This window comes from Oryza sativa, chromosome 1 (assembly GCF_034140825.1).
Source record: "Oryza sativa Japonica Group chromosome 1, ASM3414082v1".
In the NCBI taxonomy this organism is placed as follows: Eukaryota; Viridiplantae; Streptophyta; class Magnoliopsida; order Poales; family Poaceae; genus Oryza; species Oryza sativa.
Genome location: NC_089035.1, coordinates 2,603,010 through 2,621,491, shown reverse-complemented (window position 1 = coordinate 2,621,491; position 18,482 = coordinate 2,603,010). Strand labels below are relative to the sequence as shown.

The following is an 18,482-nucleotide window of genomic DNA, read 5'->3' as shown; positions in this document are numbered from 1 at the left end:
ACCGCCCGACGTCTTAGTTGTATAAAGACATGACCGTGAAAAAGTTCTCTGTTATTACACGGGATATTGATACACGGCCTCTGTTAGGTCCTGTGTGGAAATTACGATGATGGTAAGGTGCTTAGCGGCGGAAACAAAGAAACTAAAGCTAAGCAAGTCAGTGGCAGGAGATACCATCTGTTGTACGTGGAGATACCATCCTACTAGGGACGTAAGTGGGGTGGACAAATGGGATTTTTTCCTGTTCATCCCACTTCTAATTTATTTTTTCTTCTAATTTATTTTTTCTTCTAAAATTTATGTTACCATGAGGTCCATGAACTAATAAGCGGAGTGGAATTGCCCACTGACATCCTTTCTCCGGTCCTCTACCGCATCTGGCCCACAACCATAATGATTAGCAAGAACCTTTCCTTCATCGGAGCCGAGCCCCCCTCTTCTTTGCACTCGCACTCACCCGAGCCAAGAAAGACATCAGCGCATACAATTTAGATCAGCCTCTCCCCTCCAAGACCCAACAGACCCAGCTCGTGAATTGTTGGGACGTCATTTGTGTCGGCCATGGAGATTGTAAGACCTTGGTACCCATGGCTTCGACGTAACTTCTACAAGCTACAGGTTTTTTACTGTCCTTGAGATAGTTGCCGTGTACTATGTGAACTTATCGTGCATCATCATTTTACAAGTTTAATAAATCTGTGATATCTACAACGAATAAGTACCTCTGTGGGAACGCTCAATGATTAAACAAAATATAGTTACTACTATAAAGACAAACTATCGATTAGGGGAATTGTAAACTGTACAGACCGACCATGCGGTAAATTGTTGAATGTTTACAAGGTCAGCAGTCCAACGACTCCAACCATCCATCCAGACATCGAATGCGAAAAGTAGATTATTTATCCAAGTCATCAACAAAAAGAAAAGTATCTGATCACTGTACAGTTTGCGCAACCACCATTGCATAACCATGGCACGCCTGGACAAGAGAGCTGAAGAACAGTGCCATCTGGATGAGCAGAAGAATCAGACGACAGAAACAACGCAGTACAACACAACGGCATTTACATGCATGAGCAGAGCATAGTGGTTATACCTTGTGTGAGGAAGCGTTGTTACCATTAAAAAGCATTGATCCCAAATTGCATCCGCACAGCTCCAGAAAATATTCACATCACAAGATCCTATCGACAAAACACAATAAACTGATATTAAGAAAAAAAGCACTCACATTGCAATATGGCAATATTGTTTATAGACTAGGTTGTGGTGATTATCCATAACTGATAAACAAGAGTGAAGGAAGATGTTCATAATCTTCTGTAAATAAGAAGCCTTGCAGACCATTCAGCTATGTCAATTCGTCTCTCGTTATAGTTTCTACTTTTTACAGTAGTTGTCAGTCAGTTCATCTCTCGTTATAGTTTCTACTTCTAACAATAGTTGCCTTGGTAGAAGATGGTAATTGGTGAGAGTTATGGATTGCTACTATGGTATCAGCCTGGGGTGAGTAATACTGACAAATAATGTGACTAAGTAAATTAGAATAATCTGGATGGCTGGGACATAACTTTTTAGTTGGGTGGTCACCACTGACTACCATGGAGATGTGTTACTTTTTCATCCCCTTTACGACACCCAGCCAGAATAGGGTAGAATGCATAAATGAGTAGTAATAGCAGTAGCTGCTTGGGCAGGGCAATCTGCCGGTTATCTCAATCCTGGGGAGGATATAAGGCCTCATTGATTTAAATACTGATTAACATCATTTGATAAAAAGGGAAGAAACCAGCTTTTGGTATTCCAGAATCAAACACTAACAAAATATAGATGATACAGACCTTTGGATATTGTCCCACAGCACACTGCACTCAATCAGATCCATAAATGCTGATGGTTGTCTGCCTAAGTACTTCAGAAGTCCTGTCAAGGCTGTGAGATGCCACCTATCATGTCAAAAGGAGGGCATGTTATTCGAAAATTCCTGATGATTGAAATGGAGCCGTTAATAAAGGCGGGTGAGCCTACTACCAGATATGTGAGGGCTGCGTATCTTTCTTGGCTTAGATACAAAGGCTTTCCTCTGTGCATGTCATGATCCTGCAACCAAATAGCAATACATGAGAAGAAAAAAGGCATAGGATCACATATAATGAAATTACCCATAGCATTGCCCAAGGCCATCAAGGGGTCGTTTGGCTCACACATCCTTGGTAGCATATGCCCCAACCTCAGGTGAGAACAAGCCTCATCCTTGTAGCATTACCCTAACCTTTATAGCTTCTTTGCATTGCAAGGAAATATCTCAATAATCTACAAGGCATGCATCCTATACTCTAATTCATCCCATCTAGAAATCAAATCATATGCCATCAATCCGTCCTAGGTGCAATGTTTTAAACGATATGCATACAGGTAAAAAATCTTCACAGCACCCTGCCCTGGTTCCGTGTATGTATACTCAACAGTGGCAGTAAAGAGAAGTTACGTCTGGTTTCAGTCAATGGGATCTTCACGGTATTGACAGGATAATTCTTCAGTTCATTTGATGATGGTATTTTACATCAAGGCAGTTAGTGTTCGATCTTACAATTGCTCATCGAATTATGGGTGGAGAAGATTGCTCAGCCAAGGTCCATTCAAGAGCATAATTTCATGAGGCACACTAGCATAGAAGCATGCTGGCGCAAGAATGCAAGGATAGCAAGGCAAGCGGGGATAGTGAGGCAAATAAACATGCTTTAGTGCCAGCAAAAAGCTATTCAGTATTTAAATTAATCCAGTACCTCCTCACCGAAGGCGTCAAGGTAGGGAGATGGCCAAAAGGCGAGACGAATAGATCGCTGCAACAGTATTGTTGTTTTCTGCACAAAACAGACAACAAAATTGAAGAAAGCAATCTCAACACCGATAACAAGAATGATATGCAGTCACAACTTAATACATACCCTAACCAAAAGAAATATGCCAACGCCAGCACCACATTGAGACGCATGATTAAGGCACTTTCCAGTCCTACACACAATATACAAAATAAAAGTTTACCCTCACTTCATAATTAAAACACAACCAGCAAGAGTGAAACAAGAACTAAATGAACACCATCACCTGCAGCATGGTTTCCAACTAGGCGAACATAGCTTGCCACAAAGTAAACATAATGCTGGTTCATCAGGCACTGAACCGCAATCAGGGCATTGCATCTTGACATATCTAATGGGAAAAACAGTAAGTGTTAGCCTTCAGCCTTAAAAGCAATATATGGTTCCTGAAGACCCAGAACCAGAAAGGGAGGGAATCAATCAAAATTAGGTTCAGATTAAACCTTTCCAGGAGAACTTGATAGACAGGAGGCAACTCCATCAGCCTAAATGGCACTGCTGGGGTAGAGAAATGAACGCCTCTATATTTACGGGTTTTGTAATCCTCGCAGAAATGTTGTGTCCATTTTAACGCAAGCATATGTACAGATTCATCTTGGAGAATTGGATCCAGTGACTGAATCTGAAACAGGTCTTCCAATTCCCTTATCCCATTCAGCTCCACTGCCAGTGAGTCTGCCGCGCTATTATTCAAGTAAAGATGTGATGATCCTTCCCAGATATTAGAACTGTCATACAAAGGTGCTGAGGAAGACGATCTTAGAAGCTCCCATAGTAACGCACACCTCCGAAGATACGGATAAGTCAATCTCCGGACCATATCTTTTGGGTGACAAGAAGGATCAATGTGTTTGGATACAAAATATTCTCTAGCAATATCAATTGTTGACATAGTCTGGCAAACATCATTAAGGAGGCAGTTGCTGAAACTTGATCTGTCAAATGTTTCTTCTCCATAGCATGTTATCAATGCCTACAACACAATGCATGCCATAAAACGTAATGAAGTAATAAAAAAGGATAATATGCACATTCCAGGAGATGGCAAAACAGCATACCTGAACAACACAAACAACATAGAATAGGTGGACGAAAGGGATGAAGAATTCAGTGGACATTAGAAACTGAACAGGTAAACAGAAAAGAGTTGACAACAATGATGAAAAAGGATCTTGAGCAAGGACTGGATCTGCACATTGTTTCCAAAATTGGATATCAGGGAAGACTCCACCCTCACTAGTGGGGTCACCCATCGGTGGCATAATGCCTGTTGAAAATGAAAAAATGTGAGGGGATATTCAAGTATGATATCGTGCATAATGTATATGCAATTAAAAATGCACATGCAGAATCTAGGATGCAAGATACGGCACACAGCTCACGTATCCGTATCAGATACATTCTCGGATAAGGATACAGATCGGATACCCTCCGATACATATCCCATACATATTCTTGATTAACAAGGTTTTCAAATAAACAGAATAATTCAGGATATGCTCTCGATACGATCAATGTGCCGCCGCCATCTCCTGGCCTCGACATGACGACGCCCATCTCACAAAGCGCAGCAACGATGATGCTGGACACCAAGGACTGCCATTATGCCGCAGCACCTTCGCCATCTGCCGGCCGTCATGGTGCAGCTGTATGCCGCAGCGCCTCCGCCATCCACCGGCCGTCATGGTGCCGCCATATGCCACAGTGCCTCCGCCATCCGCCGGCCATTGTGGTGCCACCATCTGAAACAGGGTCTCTACTGGCAGCCGGCTGCCACAGCTCCGCAACCAGGCATAGCCGCACAGCCTGTGCTGCCTAGTACTTGGTTCTTCCAGTCCACTGCAGATCTTACTTTCTTAGTACAAGACTACAAGTGACATATCTTGTTAGATGCGATGGATATTGATGGAAGCTTGAATGGTAATGCATCTAGCATTCCAACTGCTAGTGTGGCTGCTGATGCAGCGGGGCGATGGAAGAGAGAACCAATTTGGGTGTTTTAGTATTCTACACTTATTATTCAGTTTTCTGTATTTTTTATTCCCTCTCCCTCTCCCTCTCTCTCTCTCTGTGTGTCTGTGTGTATGTATAGACGTATCCCCGTATCCGTGTTTCTTAGAAAATGCCATATCCCCGTATCACGTATCTGTATCCCCGTATCTGGGTAACAGTACAAAATATAGAGGTATTTGAGTTTCCTGTGAAACAAGAGCCCGAGTAAAAGAACACCGATTCTAGAAGTGCATCAAACTACCTTGTTATGACATTTTGGTTTCTTAAGGCTGTCAGATTACATTTATCAAACACTTCTTGCATTAATATATTAACATTTGCCATTATAATTATCAGAAACAAGAGTATGACATTGATATTGAAACATATACAGGGAATAATATTTAGAGGCAGAGATGGGAAATTAAGTGTGCACTATATACCTTTCCGCTTAGTGGCATTCAGAAGATCTTTATCACCAGAAGTGCCAGAGCAAATAGAGCTCGCTAACAGTTGTAGACCTTCGAATCTCAAAAGAACCTCAAGGCGACTCAAATTTCTCGCAGAGTGAGCAACACGAAATAACAGAGACAGTATAAATCCATTTGATGAATTCAGTTCATGGCGTAAAGATTCTATGCATGACTTCGATTCAGAATAGCTTGCAATTCTACCACGAGAAGCAATTTCTGTAGATACCACAGAGTATCTTAGTGTATCCCAGAGAAATAGGGACGGGTTTAGCCTTTCAGATGCTGAAAAACTGTTGTGGCTACGACGGTAGTAAAGCATACACAATCTTCGTAGGGAAGGATCTAGAGCTGGCTCTGTAGTATCATTGACCTTCCCACTTAAAGCTTTTAAAAACTTGCTTTGTCCAACAATTTTTCCAGCAGTTTCAAGAAGCCAGAGTGCATGAGGGAACTGTAAGTTACTTGTCGTCGTCCATGATGACGCAGGAGGAGCTTCAGACGGTATCTGAACAGATGGCATCGTCTTCCTCAAAGATTTACTAGAGAAATCAGGTGATGCTGGAAGAATAGAATTTGCAAATCTGCGACAGACTGGACACAGCAACTCTCCCTGGAAAAAAGGTACTGAGTTAGAGAGAGAGAGAGAGAGAGAGAGAGAGAGTTATGAAATGTATAGATAGAAAATACCAGATCCGGATCAACAATATGACCAGTTTCAAAACCAAGTCTCCTGACATATCTGCAAATGTTCAATCAACAGAAGTGTAAGCAGCTTGGCATAAAATATGAGACACCACTCTTTTTCAGTCAACAATTGTTCCTAAAAGTCTAAAAGTGTAAGGTAGTAGTACATATTCTCATTTCAAGCTGTGAGAAGGTGACCTGTCAAATTGAACAGATGAATAATTGTTAAATCAAGAAGCTACCAATTGTCGAGTTGTGCACTGCTAAAAGTGCGAGATTCTCATCCAAATATGGTACCACACAATACGCACACGATGCAATATAAAGAATTTCTTACTTGAACTAAATAAATTTTGAGTGCAGCTTACCTTTGTTTCAAGGAGAATAAATATCGATCATGGCATTCCTGGTGTACAGCATGTCCACAAGAGGATATGTGGATGCCATCACAATCAACAGGACCAAATCTGTTCCTTGTAACTGAACCAGAAGATTTGGACGGATGAAGGTGTTTTGTTGAAAGACAATTAACATATGTTCCCAGCACAGAACTTCTGGGGCTTCTGTTTTTCTTGGAGCCAATTGACAGGTTCGAAGTATTCACTGTTTGTTCATCATCTTTAGTTTCTACATTGTTGGGCCCAAACATATGATCTAAAATAGTCTTACAGACATCATCCTCAATTGTCTCAAGAGAGGTGGTATCACCAGCATTGCTGTTAGAGTACACACCAGGCAAAGATGATATATATCGAATGAGTGGATGTTGCTCATTTGAGAAATCAAGGAACGCATCAACTTCCATAGCATCTGAATCAAATGAAGGCTCTACTGCTGTATCAGCAATGAATTCCTCCGAACTAAAAGAAGAAGCACCTGAGGGATCAGCTGATTCTTCCCTTCTGATGGACCCAGATATCTTGTTTGATTTAGTTGGATTTTCCCAGGAGGGATGACCCATCTCAACAAAGGTTGCAAGTCGAGATCTCTGGAATATATAACATGTAAGCAAGCATGTATAAAAGCACCAGCACACATACAGCATACTAGCAAAGTTATAATTAATCCTATCCGCTTGTGTTTTGAACACAAAACAGAAATGGGTAAAAAATACAAAATGGCAATCACTATTTCATGTAGATGTGAACATAATTGATAGAGCAATCCATTTGCCAAGCAAACTACGGTTACCTGAAGAAGAATCAGATAGCACAATGGACTTTTAGAATCTGAATCCCTGCACAGGGAGCAAACTGGCAGCGACTCCTCTGAGACTACACCAGTTGAACAGGACACATCTGGCTCAGACATTGGAACATCCTGCCCCTCACTTCCTGATGACTTCATACTTTCAGCAAACTTCGACTGTTCTGCTTTCATTTTTGCCTAATATATAACAATATATAATAACGCAAATGAAGAAATGCCAACATCAAGTAAATTTGCAATCAAGACAAGTAAACTATTTATGGATCAAAGCCTAAAAAAGGAGAAAAAAAATAATAGGCAATCAAGGGAACTGCAGACCTAGCATTTCTATAATAAAGAAAATCAACGTAATAGCTTAGCAAACCCATCCAACAAACATAATTGAACTTGAATATGAGATGGCTTGAGAATATAATTAGATTGTACCATGATTGCAGCTTGGCGTTGGCGCGCCTTTGCCTTCTTGTCCATAGAATCTGAAGATCCTGGATTTTGTTTGCAACTGGTATCCTGTGGCATGGACGGGACTATATGCGGCGCCATTTGTCTTATTGCAGAAAAGCATTCCTTACTTAAGTTGGCAAATTTCTTTAACAAGCTCTCAATTAGTGATGGAATATTGCAGTACTTGGATCCAGAAAAGGAGATATCATTCTCTTCCTTGTATTTGTGCATTAATGAAACCAGCAAGGTAAGCATGCTCTCATTCTTCACTTTGCCAGAAACTGGAGGTACTAGTTCAGTAGAATAGGTCAATATGGGAAAAGCCTCTTCTGCATAAGATGACAGGACAACCCATGATTCATCATCATGCTGCACTATATCCATACCATATTGGTTGGCATACCTTTTGCTCTCCGATTCACATATATCAAGTGCCAACCAAAGCAAGTGCAAACCAGTCACAAGGACGTTGTCAGGGGCACGTGATACAGATAATGGATCACTGTAAACAGCATAGAACAGAACAGCGCGAACAATTTGAAGGACAGCTTTCGATGTTGCAATTTTAGAAATATTATGCAGGGGCCTAAAAACATGTGTCCATTGAGGTAGCTGAGCATTGAGAGCAGATACTTTGCAAAAACGGTAATATCTCTCCTCGGCAATTTGTAGTTCCCTGGAATTCCAGCGGGGATGATACAAGTCCAGCTCCTTCCAGAATGTTTTGCGAAGTACATACTTACCCTGTGATAACCTTTGTTATAAAACATACGTTCAAAAATAAAATTAGATTTTCATAAGCATGTAATATAATTTGAAGGATTCAAACCTGCTTCATGCCAGATGGATTAGAATAAACTGCAAGTGAATCCAGAACATTCTGAAGCTGGTCACTTGACGAAAGGGCACGGGGAAGAGACTTCACAATCTGGCTGTGTGTGGAATCCACAACAGCTAACTTATAAATCAATTCTCTTTTCAAATTGTCTGATGTGGAAAGCCCACAAAATCTACGTTCTTTGACTAATTGTATGAGAAAAGTTAGCATTTCTTGCATAAGAACTGATTCATACCTGTAAAAGGGTATGCTGTCAGCCTAATTTGACATCACAAATTTCTTCAATTGACAAAAGTTCAAGTACATAACTAATTTGGACAGCTGAGGAAAACAATGAGATGAATGTCACAGCAATGAGATGAAAAGTCACAGCAAGACAATGGCATTTCACTAAAAGCTGATGTATGATAATATAATGTATGTGCCTGATCACCATGTCCCTGGACCCAAGCAGCTCAAATGACATCATGGAGGCAACCAGACCACAATGGCAGGGAGACAGACAAACTAAAAGGAACCCCCTTTTATTCTGGTTCAATGCCGTGTATAAGATTAATCTAAAAAATCAATTGTCTAACTACGAAATAAGATACCAAAATAACCTACAGTTAGATCTCCTTATAACAACCGCTGCTTAATCCAAGGTGCTGTTACATTTCACTCGTGATAACATGCCACACAGGGTCATGCCAGCAATGCCACGGGGCATAGTATGACACAATATTAGAAAAGGAACAAGCAATCTACAAAGAAATCATAAACCTCCTTTCAAACTGAGAATCTGAGCATCACTCAAGTATTCAAGTAAATAAACGGCGTGGGGCCAGTCAGTGCAAAATGGTTTTCAAATATCAAAGCACGTTTAGCAAAATGAGGCCAACTACTTTCATTCACCATAAAACCACAAACAAAAGAAAATGGTTGCGGTTTTTTCCTTAATTGTAAAGACAGATATAACATTCTGCAAAATCAAAAGAGAAAACAAGAGGGAGAACAAGAAAGTAACTATAGGTGCAGGTTCATTTTCAACTTCTGTGATCATTATAGCTGTGCTTGATTGCGACACAAATAAAGGTGATTGTAATAACCCCAAAAACTAAATTGTAGCTACATGTGGTACGAAAAACAACACATGACAGAAATAGAAGTTTATCTGTCATGATAAAGCAACCTGTGACTTACTCATTCTGTTCCGCAAGATCCAAAGACGTATAATTTGACAGTCCAAATCTCTCCTGAATGGTCTTAACAAAAAGCTCAGGAGAAGATAGTGCAGCACAGCATTGAAGAAGAAACAGATCAGACTCCAAACCCTGTTCAAGCCTGGAAAGACGAGTAACATTATTACCTTCAGGACTATTAATTGAACACAACAAACTCACTTAAGGTCACGATGAAATTACCATTGCACAGAGCGGTACCACTCAGCACTCAGTATAGCTGCATCACCATTCTTACGCCACATTCCAGCACGCACTTGTGCGCAAAATACTCTTAGTCGTAATGGATGCTCCATCACAATTGACGCAAACCCATAGGGTTCACAGCCTCTAAGTACCTGAGAAAAAAACTCATTGGTCTGGACAACTGAACAATGCCCAGGTTTGACATCCTCTCCAAAACATTTCCCCATTGCCTTCCGCAATAGGAAAGAAAGCATACGATGCAAAGGGATATGAAATGATGTTTCTTGTGAGCTGACATCGAAAACAACATGAGGCCAGCCTACTGTGTTGATTATACCTAGTTCCTCAATTCTAGAATCAGGGTGGGCATACAAAAGGCTGCCGTCAGTCATAGTATAAGAAATGGCATTCTCAGGGTGCAATTGTGTATCTGCTGCATTGCTACTTTCGTGCATCTTTCTTTTGCCTGCCATGTTACTAGGATGAGGCAACCCTATTTGATCAATTAGCATCAGATTGTCCGGATCTTGAACAGAGGAACTAAATGACTCAGGAATATCTGCAATATCACCTGGTCGGGGTTCTTCATTTATCTTGGCATTCACTTCAGCAATATTTATATTTGGTTTGCCTTTGTTAGAAGTCAAAGGCTCCTCAAGCAAAGCCATAAAATTGTGAGGATCACTACTGCTCGCATCAAGGAAAGATAACTTGCCCCTCAGAGCTATACCTGGTGCCAGCCAACCTTCAATAGCTTTCAGGCACTGAAGAATTAACCAGGCAGCAGGTGGTGGCAATCCACCGACTGAAGAACTGTCTTTGCTGCCTAAATTGCACACTGAGCTATTTTGGGAGACCCTTCCCACTTTTGCAAGCCGCTGATTCTCAGAACTTTCTATGCTTTTTGTTGCAGTGGAGCAAATAGTAACATCAGTTGACTCATGTTGCTCAGGAGGAGCAAATGCTCCTTTCACCAAAGAACCATGACAAACTCCAAGATAGTGTCCCAGCACAAAGGGTGCAGATAGGTTCTCATTCTCATCTTCACCATGAATACTTGTCACTCTCTTCTGAGGATCCATCCCTTGTACAAGTGACAGGAGCTTAATCCATGACCTTGTTAAATCAGGCCTCTCATAAGCAACATATTTAGAAACTTCCTCATGACTAAGGACATAACGTGTATCTTCCAATAGTCTGACAGTAGCATCATATAAGTTTGTCCATTTGTTTGTCTGCAAATAACAACGTACAAAGACTTTCATGACCGTATGAAATCACATTATACTATATGAATCACAGTGCAAAGTTGATCAATGAATAATGATAGAAGGCCCAACAAATAAAACCTTAATCAGGTTCACAAGAACTATAAGGCATCAGAGATATCTACAAATATTTCAGAGACTCATTGGCTATGTCAATATAAATTTATTAAAAGCCAATAATGCTAGTGCCTATTGTCAAACCCATTCCCAGTTATCCAAGTAACTCGTCTTTATTTCCTTTATGCATAAGCTTGCGAGATGCTAGTATAACTAATTATTGATGGAATAAAACAGACTCAGGATTGATGGCACATGATTAACATTGAGTCATTAACATTATATCAAAAGCAGACGAACAAACATGCTTGGCACAAAATGTACCAACAGTAGTCATCTTATACTTGAAAGAAAATACCAATAGTACACGCTAACTGGGTCAACATAGTTTCAAGCCATAGGATGAATCAAGCATACCTGTAAATGGCCATCCTCACCAATGCAAGAAAGAAATAGATCTGTCAGGCATCCAAGAAGAACTCCCAACAAATTCACCTCACGCACAAGCCTAGGAGTCAGCGTAGGCACGGTGAATATTTGCACAGAAAAGGTAGGCATCAGAGGATACTCCTCCAACAGAGAATCGTTGCACCCTTTAATAACTTCCCCAAATGTAACAGGATAGTAGTGTATAAAAACTTTGGCAAAATCATACTTAAAAGCTGGTTCACTGATAAGTTTCAAAAGCAACTCATGCAATTTTTTAACAGCCTTCTTGTCCAGCAACCTTTCTGCCTTCGTCAATGCATCTAATAGGTCTGGACATTCACAGATTCTTTGGGCGACAAAACTAAGAAGACTTTCACTGCAGCTGCAGAATTCAAGCAGCATATTAGCAACACAAGTTGTCAATTCTTCAGCGACCCTCTTGCACGAGTTACCACCATCACCCTCTGCGTGTGGCGGACCTTCAACCAGGCATATTCTCTCCTTCCAAAACTGCAAGAGCACATCCAGCACAGGCCCTACAGAACTTGCAAGCTCCTCTGGAAGTGGTTTAATCTGCTCGGCCCCCTTGTGCCTTGAGCAAAACCCTTCACGCTTCCAGGCAGTTGTATCCCCACAGTCACAACATCCACCACCAGTATACATGATGGAGTAATCATGGTCCTTGTGATTGCCATTCTGGAAACATGGTACACAGATTGCACATGTGGGATCATGCTCACAGGTCCGGCAGCGATAAGCAAGATCATTCTGTCCCCAAACAGATCCACAGACAGCACGCTCCCCTGCAGTGCTACGTTCCAAGTCATCAAGCATCGCGTGTGGCTCATTGTTGAACATTAACCACTGTAACCAAGACAAAATCTCGTCACATGCTTCACTGTTGCTGCTGTCACCATCCTTATTCGATGCTTTCCGGGCCTCCAATAAATCAGCACCAACTGACAAGACGAGCTTGGCGATTTCAGGAATCAGCTCCTTGTGTTCCTCCAAGTAAATGAGTAAGCCTTCTTGGTGTTCCTGAAGCTGTTCTTGTGGAACTCCAAAGAGAATCAGTTTCTGCAGTGGGACAACAATGCCAGGTACATTAGAGAAGTTCAAAGATTTCAGCAAAAAGTCTACTTACCCTAATGACCACCGAAACTCCTTATGAAGCAAATCTCTAATCATTACAAAAAGATGTATGATTCCGTCCAACTTATTCAACACGCGCAATGCTGGAGATTCTTGCTCCTCGCATTATGAAAGGACAATACTTCTATTTTTTTTTAAAAAAAAAAAAAACAATTGACACACGCACAGCTAAAACAATAATTTACTAGCTGCGAAACAACCGCTATTTCGTATATCCTGAATTCCACCAAAAGTGTGTTCTACGTAGGAGAGTTTTCTGATTTTGTGTATTCTGAATTCTACCAAAAGTGTGTTCTACTACATACGAGAGTTTTCTGATGTCGTGTATTATGAATTCTACCAAAAGTGTGTTTTGCACAGCAACTCCTAAGTCCTAACACCTATCCATGCTTGGTACAAACAAGTGTGTCCTACTACATACGAGAGTCATGTATTCTGAATTCCACCATAAATGTGCTCTACATATCAACTCCTGCAGGTGTTCTACATAGCAACTCCTAACACCAATCCATGCTTGGTTACAAAAAGTGTGTTACGAGAGTTTTCTGATTTCGCGTATTCTGAATTCTACCATAAATGCGCTCTACGTATCAACTCCTGCAGGTGTTATGCATAGCAACTCCTAACACCAATCCATGATTGGTACAAACCAAAACAATTCACAGTCACAAACATATAAAAAAACAGCACGACATAACCACCGGCACGGGTTGCGGGGGATCGAGCACGGAACGGATCAAGAGGAAAGAGACGGACCTGCTCGATGAGCTCCTGCGTGGACAACTCCGGCGGCGCGTCGGAGGGGCCCCCGCCGCCATCCATCCCAGCCATGGCCCGAAGCCAGCTGGGACAACTCCAGTGACCCGATCGCCCGCCCCCACGCCCCAGCCTCGCTGAATCGAATCACCACCACCACCCCAACCCCCAAATAAACCCCCCCCCCCTCCCCTCCCCCCAAAATCACCCCCAAATCCCACCAGAAATCTCGATCAATCCGGGGTTCGATTCGCCCGCGCGCCACCTATATCCTCCTCTCCCGCGCCCCTCAAATCTCTCACGGGATGAGTGGGGAGGAAGAAGAAGAGGAAGAAAAAGTTTAACCCTAGCGGCGACAACTCGATGCGGGTTAATGGGTGGGGTTAACTTGGGTATTTATATGCTTCGAGGGATCGGGGGAAATCACACCACGGCCAACACGCAGGGAGGGAGACACCGCAGGAGGAGGAAGAGGCTCGATGATTCGGCTTTTCTTCTTCTCTCGTTTTTTTTATTTTTTTATTTTTGGGAGGGGAGGCGGCCGTGGTGGTCTGGCTAATCGCGAATGGGGAGGAGGGGAGATGGTGGGATGGATGGACACCGTGTTTATCTTCGGCGGGAGGGAGGAGGTCGCTCTCTCGCTGGACGGTGGGCCCCACGACCTCGGGTAGGTGGTCCCGGGATGGCGGCGACACTACGTATAATGCGTGCGTGCGGGTTTCTTTTGTGTGACTCGAAGGAGATGGAGAGGGGGCTGCCTGGGAGATCGGGCCCACATGGAAGTGACCCAAGTACTCTCTCCATGGCTCCGTCCCACAACTCTAGGTCTCTCGCTCCCGCTTCAGCTCCACCTCTCCTCGAGTTGGAGCTCGGCCAAACAGTTTCAGCTCTTTGAATAACTAGGCTTATCATATCCTATTCTATATTCATTTATTTTAGATGAAAGGAGTGTCGACTGGCATTGGTATTTTTATGCTTTGAGCCAAATTATCAGTTTAAATGGGAGCGGAACTGGGTGGAGCTCTCTCACAAAAATGAGCTAAGATGTGGAGTTGGATTAGTCAGCTCCACAACTCCACTCCAAACCAAACTCTTGAAGCTAAAATTAGGAGTTGGAACTCTACCAAACAGACCCTAACTTAGGATACGATATTACAGTACCTATTAGAATGAATCTGAACCCTGAACGGTTGGGTCTATCACATCCTATTCTATATTCGTTTATTTTAGGATGAAGGGAGTGTCGATTGGCATTGGTATTCTTATGCTTTGGGCCCATTTACCAGTTAAAGGCTTTAAGTGCTATTCGACTATGTAGAGTAGTTTTCTTTGGAGCATTCTTACACATACTTAAAATAGCTTTGCCAAGAAAACTTATAGGACTCGCACAAACAAAGTTTCTCATCATTTAATTTAATCTACTGGGAGAAGAATTGGATGTACATATAGCTTTGTCCATTTTCATTTTGTCAAAATTATGCGCAACATAGCAGTGACAAAGCATTGACAAAAATAAGGTGTAGTTGACAGTATCATTTTGTCAAGAATTAGGTTATATGTTCTCGAGTCGATAATGTTGTCGTATTCTATTAGTCAATGTTATAGTAGCAAAACAGATAATATTGTTGTGTTCTATTTCTATGTCAAAACAAACATAAATATATGGTTATTTTTCTGTTGATATATATAATGTGAGCAGAATATGAGAAAAAAATGCTTTCTTATCTTTTGCTGAAATAAGTGTTATTTTGTCGAAATGATGGAAGCATATCGTGGACTTTCTGCCCATTTTCAATATAAGCAACTTATGGCCTGTAGATATGTGTTAAAAATCGCCATAACCATCTTAAGATACGTTGTGCGAGTGAAAATGATCTGAATGAATTATCATACATCCGGTGGTGGAAAAAGGCAACCATCCGACTTATTTTAGTGATACGAGCGATTCTGTTGGGGTACTTAATTACTTACTGTCAATTCACAAATGTACTTTCTTAGCTTAGAAAAAAAGGAAGGTAGTAAAAACACTCATACAACGTATAAATGTTAATGATGTCGATAAAAATGGCATATCTTGTCGATGTAAATGAATAAATGGTACACAAAACAAATTAAATGGAGGGAAACAGTGTCAGAGACCCATGTTCTCAAAATTTCGGTAAATTATTTTGAATTTCAGATAACCTCACGTCCTCTCCAACTGAATATAGTTTCGTTTATTCACAAGTATCAAATCCTTGGCTCCAAAAAAAGAAGATGTTGACTTCTTCATCCAGAAAGGAAAAGGAGAGAGAGATCAAAGAGAGAAATATTCAGATGTTGCTTTCAAAGTTTGTACTACTGGTTTGGAGGATTTATGAGAAGAAGAAGAAGCAGAGACCAAGCTTCCGAAAACCGGTTCTTGACTTGTTTATCCTGACCATGACAATTTTTGATTAAGGTTGTGTGTAGATTCAAAATTTAGATCCAAACTTAAGTCATTTCTCATCACATCAACCTGTCATACATACATAACTTTTCAGTCACACCATCTCCAATTTTAACCAAAATCCAAACTTTGGATTCAACTAAACACAGCCTAAGAAATAACAAGACCATCGGGTCAGTATGTCACGACGTGGACATACTCAGGTAACGACGACGCTATCACATTGTGGACACACCATGGACGACAATGTGCTCGGCGATAATTAAGATTTTAATACGGTATTTTACTGCTCGATAATGACACAGGTAACAACATACTATTAACCTATCCCTGTCACGATTCACACACGACGTGCCTGTCCGAAATAGTGGCCGATCTAGCTTAACCAATGATCTCCAGAAGATTCATCTAGATAATTGGGAGGATTAGCCAATGATATCCAGGAAATTCATTAGTACTTCCTCGTTCCCAAATTATCATCATATAATAAAATCTAAAATTTCTCAAATTAACCATCATATAACCGCATGGATACGGATTTCATCATAATACAATTAATATAACAAGGAAGAATAAGCGCATGCTAAGGTGTATAATTGGCATGATGTTTTAATTGGTGCATGTACTGTGAGAGAGTGTGTACATGGTGTCTTAATTAATGCGATTTAAATTATTCTTATCCTTGGTGTATAAACATATATGACGATCAATTTGGGATGGAGCGAGTATTACATTACGAGGGGATTAATATGCGCCTAAAACACATAGGTGGCTAGCTACTTAGCTATACTCTCTCTGTTAAAAAAAAGCCAACCTAGATGACGATTTGACACCAACTAGAACTATAGATCTGGATAACTAAATACAATTAAAATTATTTCCTCTGTTCTAACACATAAACATATAGAAATGTAAGATTTTTTTATAAGATAATGTAAGATTGAATGTGACATATTCTATCTAATAAAGATAATGAAATTTTGATTGTGACATACTTATGATAGGTATATATGTACTACTTGGAATTTAAGTTATTCAAGAGTCCTCACAACTGATCACAGTCACAGGTTGCCGACCAAAATCTAGCTGTCAATGAAGTAATTATCACGACATGTTGGTGTTGTTTAAAGGTAATGAAGATTAAGATTAAGCAAGGGCACGCTAAATAAAAAAGCTATTAGGATATAATTAATTAAGCTTTAATATTACAAATTTTAAATAAATAAATTTATTTCTTATTTTAAAGTAACTTTTATATTAAATTTTTCGTACGGAACATACGGTTTAGTAGTTTAATTTTTTTTCCGACGTAGAATCTGCATATTCATTAGAAAAGAACGGGCTAGTTGTTGAGTCCACTATAGACTCTTAAATAGGCCATGTTAGAGAAAAACGATAGTTCTGTAAAGGCCGGCTTTCTGATCGTCTCTCTACTAGTAATACGCAATAATTAAATTCTTGTAGCAAGTGCCATGATTTTCTACATTTTGGATCTAAATACGTGACTTTTCTTGTAGATGGACTATACAACGGCCGTTGCTTATCTCGTCTGCTCTTGTTTTTCTCGTTGTGAGCCGGTGTCAGGCTGATGGCATGCAAAACATCCCTGCATGCATCTTCCTTCTTGGTTCTTTCTCTTCCACATCATCAAATTTGTTTACATAATAATAAATAGAGCGCATCTTCCTTCTTTGTTTCTTTCTCTTCCACATCATCAAATTTATTTACTTAACAATAAATAGAGCCCATTGATTAATACCTTTGTACATGCCCTTACGCGGGAAGGAATCGACGACAATGGTGCGCATGGACCAACGTGGCTATACATCAGCGACGACAACTCACAACCGCGAAGCAATGTAAACGCAGTAGCATCTAAATAGGTAACGACAAAGATGTTCACTAATCTCCAATTTGTAGTTTGTAGCTAGTAGCATATCATCCCAGACGGGCATATCGCGGTTATAAATAACCAGCGATGGTCCAATTAGTTTGTCCAATTACTTTCACGAGTTAATCCCGATCATTCCAGGATTAATATATAGCAGGTGCACAATACACATCGGTCTCAAACGGCCTTCCTTTTAGACAACTAATTATACAAGAGATATGTAATTAATTAGGTGAACCCATCGATCAAAAGCATCACGACCTTACCTATAGAGCTAAAGCCTCCAATGGCGAGAGAGTTGGTGAGTAAAGAGCAGATGACACAGAACGCATATGTACACATGATTGTTTCTTCTAGACGATGGTCTTTCCTGGCTTGAATAATGATGTTTTATAGTAGTATTCCACTAATAATTAATAAATATCCCTAGTTGGTCATCTTCCCGACGACTAAGCGGTCAACCTAAGCACTCAACAGCTACTAGTACTAATGAATGTCGATCTGCATGTGCTTCCTGATGTGACACTAATGATTGATTAATTTAAGACTATATGATGTTGAAGATTGAAC

At 40.7% G+C, this 18,482-nt stretch overlaps 1 protein-coding gene across 1 annotated transcript; it reads right to left on the bottom strand.

Moving 5' to 3' along the window:
• Window positions 1-743: 743 nt before the first annotated feature.
• LOC4325212 (E3 ubiquitin-protein ligase PRT6) lies at window positions 744-14,172 on the bottom strand. Its single transcript, XM_015795317.3, has 19 exons — window positions 13,594-14,172; window positions 11,674-12,762; window positions 9,929-11,166; window positions 9,708-9,848; window positions 8,517-8,760; window positions 7,670-8,431; window positions 7,226-7,420; window positions 6,403-7,022; window positions 6,038-6,089; window positions 5,321-5,960; window positions 3,944-4,152; window positions 3,329-3,858; window positions 3,112-3,216; window positions 2,952-3,018; window positions 2,790-2,867; window positions 2,035-2,103; window positions 1,845-1,949; window positions 1,100-1,187; window positions 744-1,012 (listed from the first exon to the last, which is right to left on the bottom strand). The coding sequence occupies exons 1-17, from the start codon at window positions 13,666-13,668 to the stop codon at window positions 1,875-1,877; spliced, it is 6,189 nt and encodes a 2,062-aa protein (XP_015650803.1). The 5' UTR covers window positions 13,669-14,172; the 3' UTR covers window positions 744-1,012; window positions 1,100-1,187; window positions 1,845-1,874.
• Between the last annotated feature and the right edge of the window lie 4,310 nt (window positions 14,173-18,482).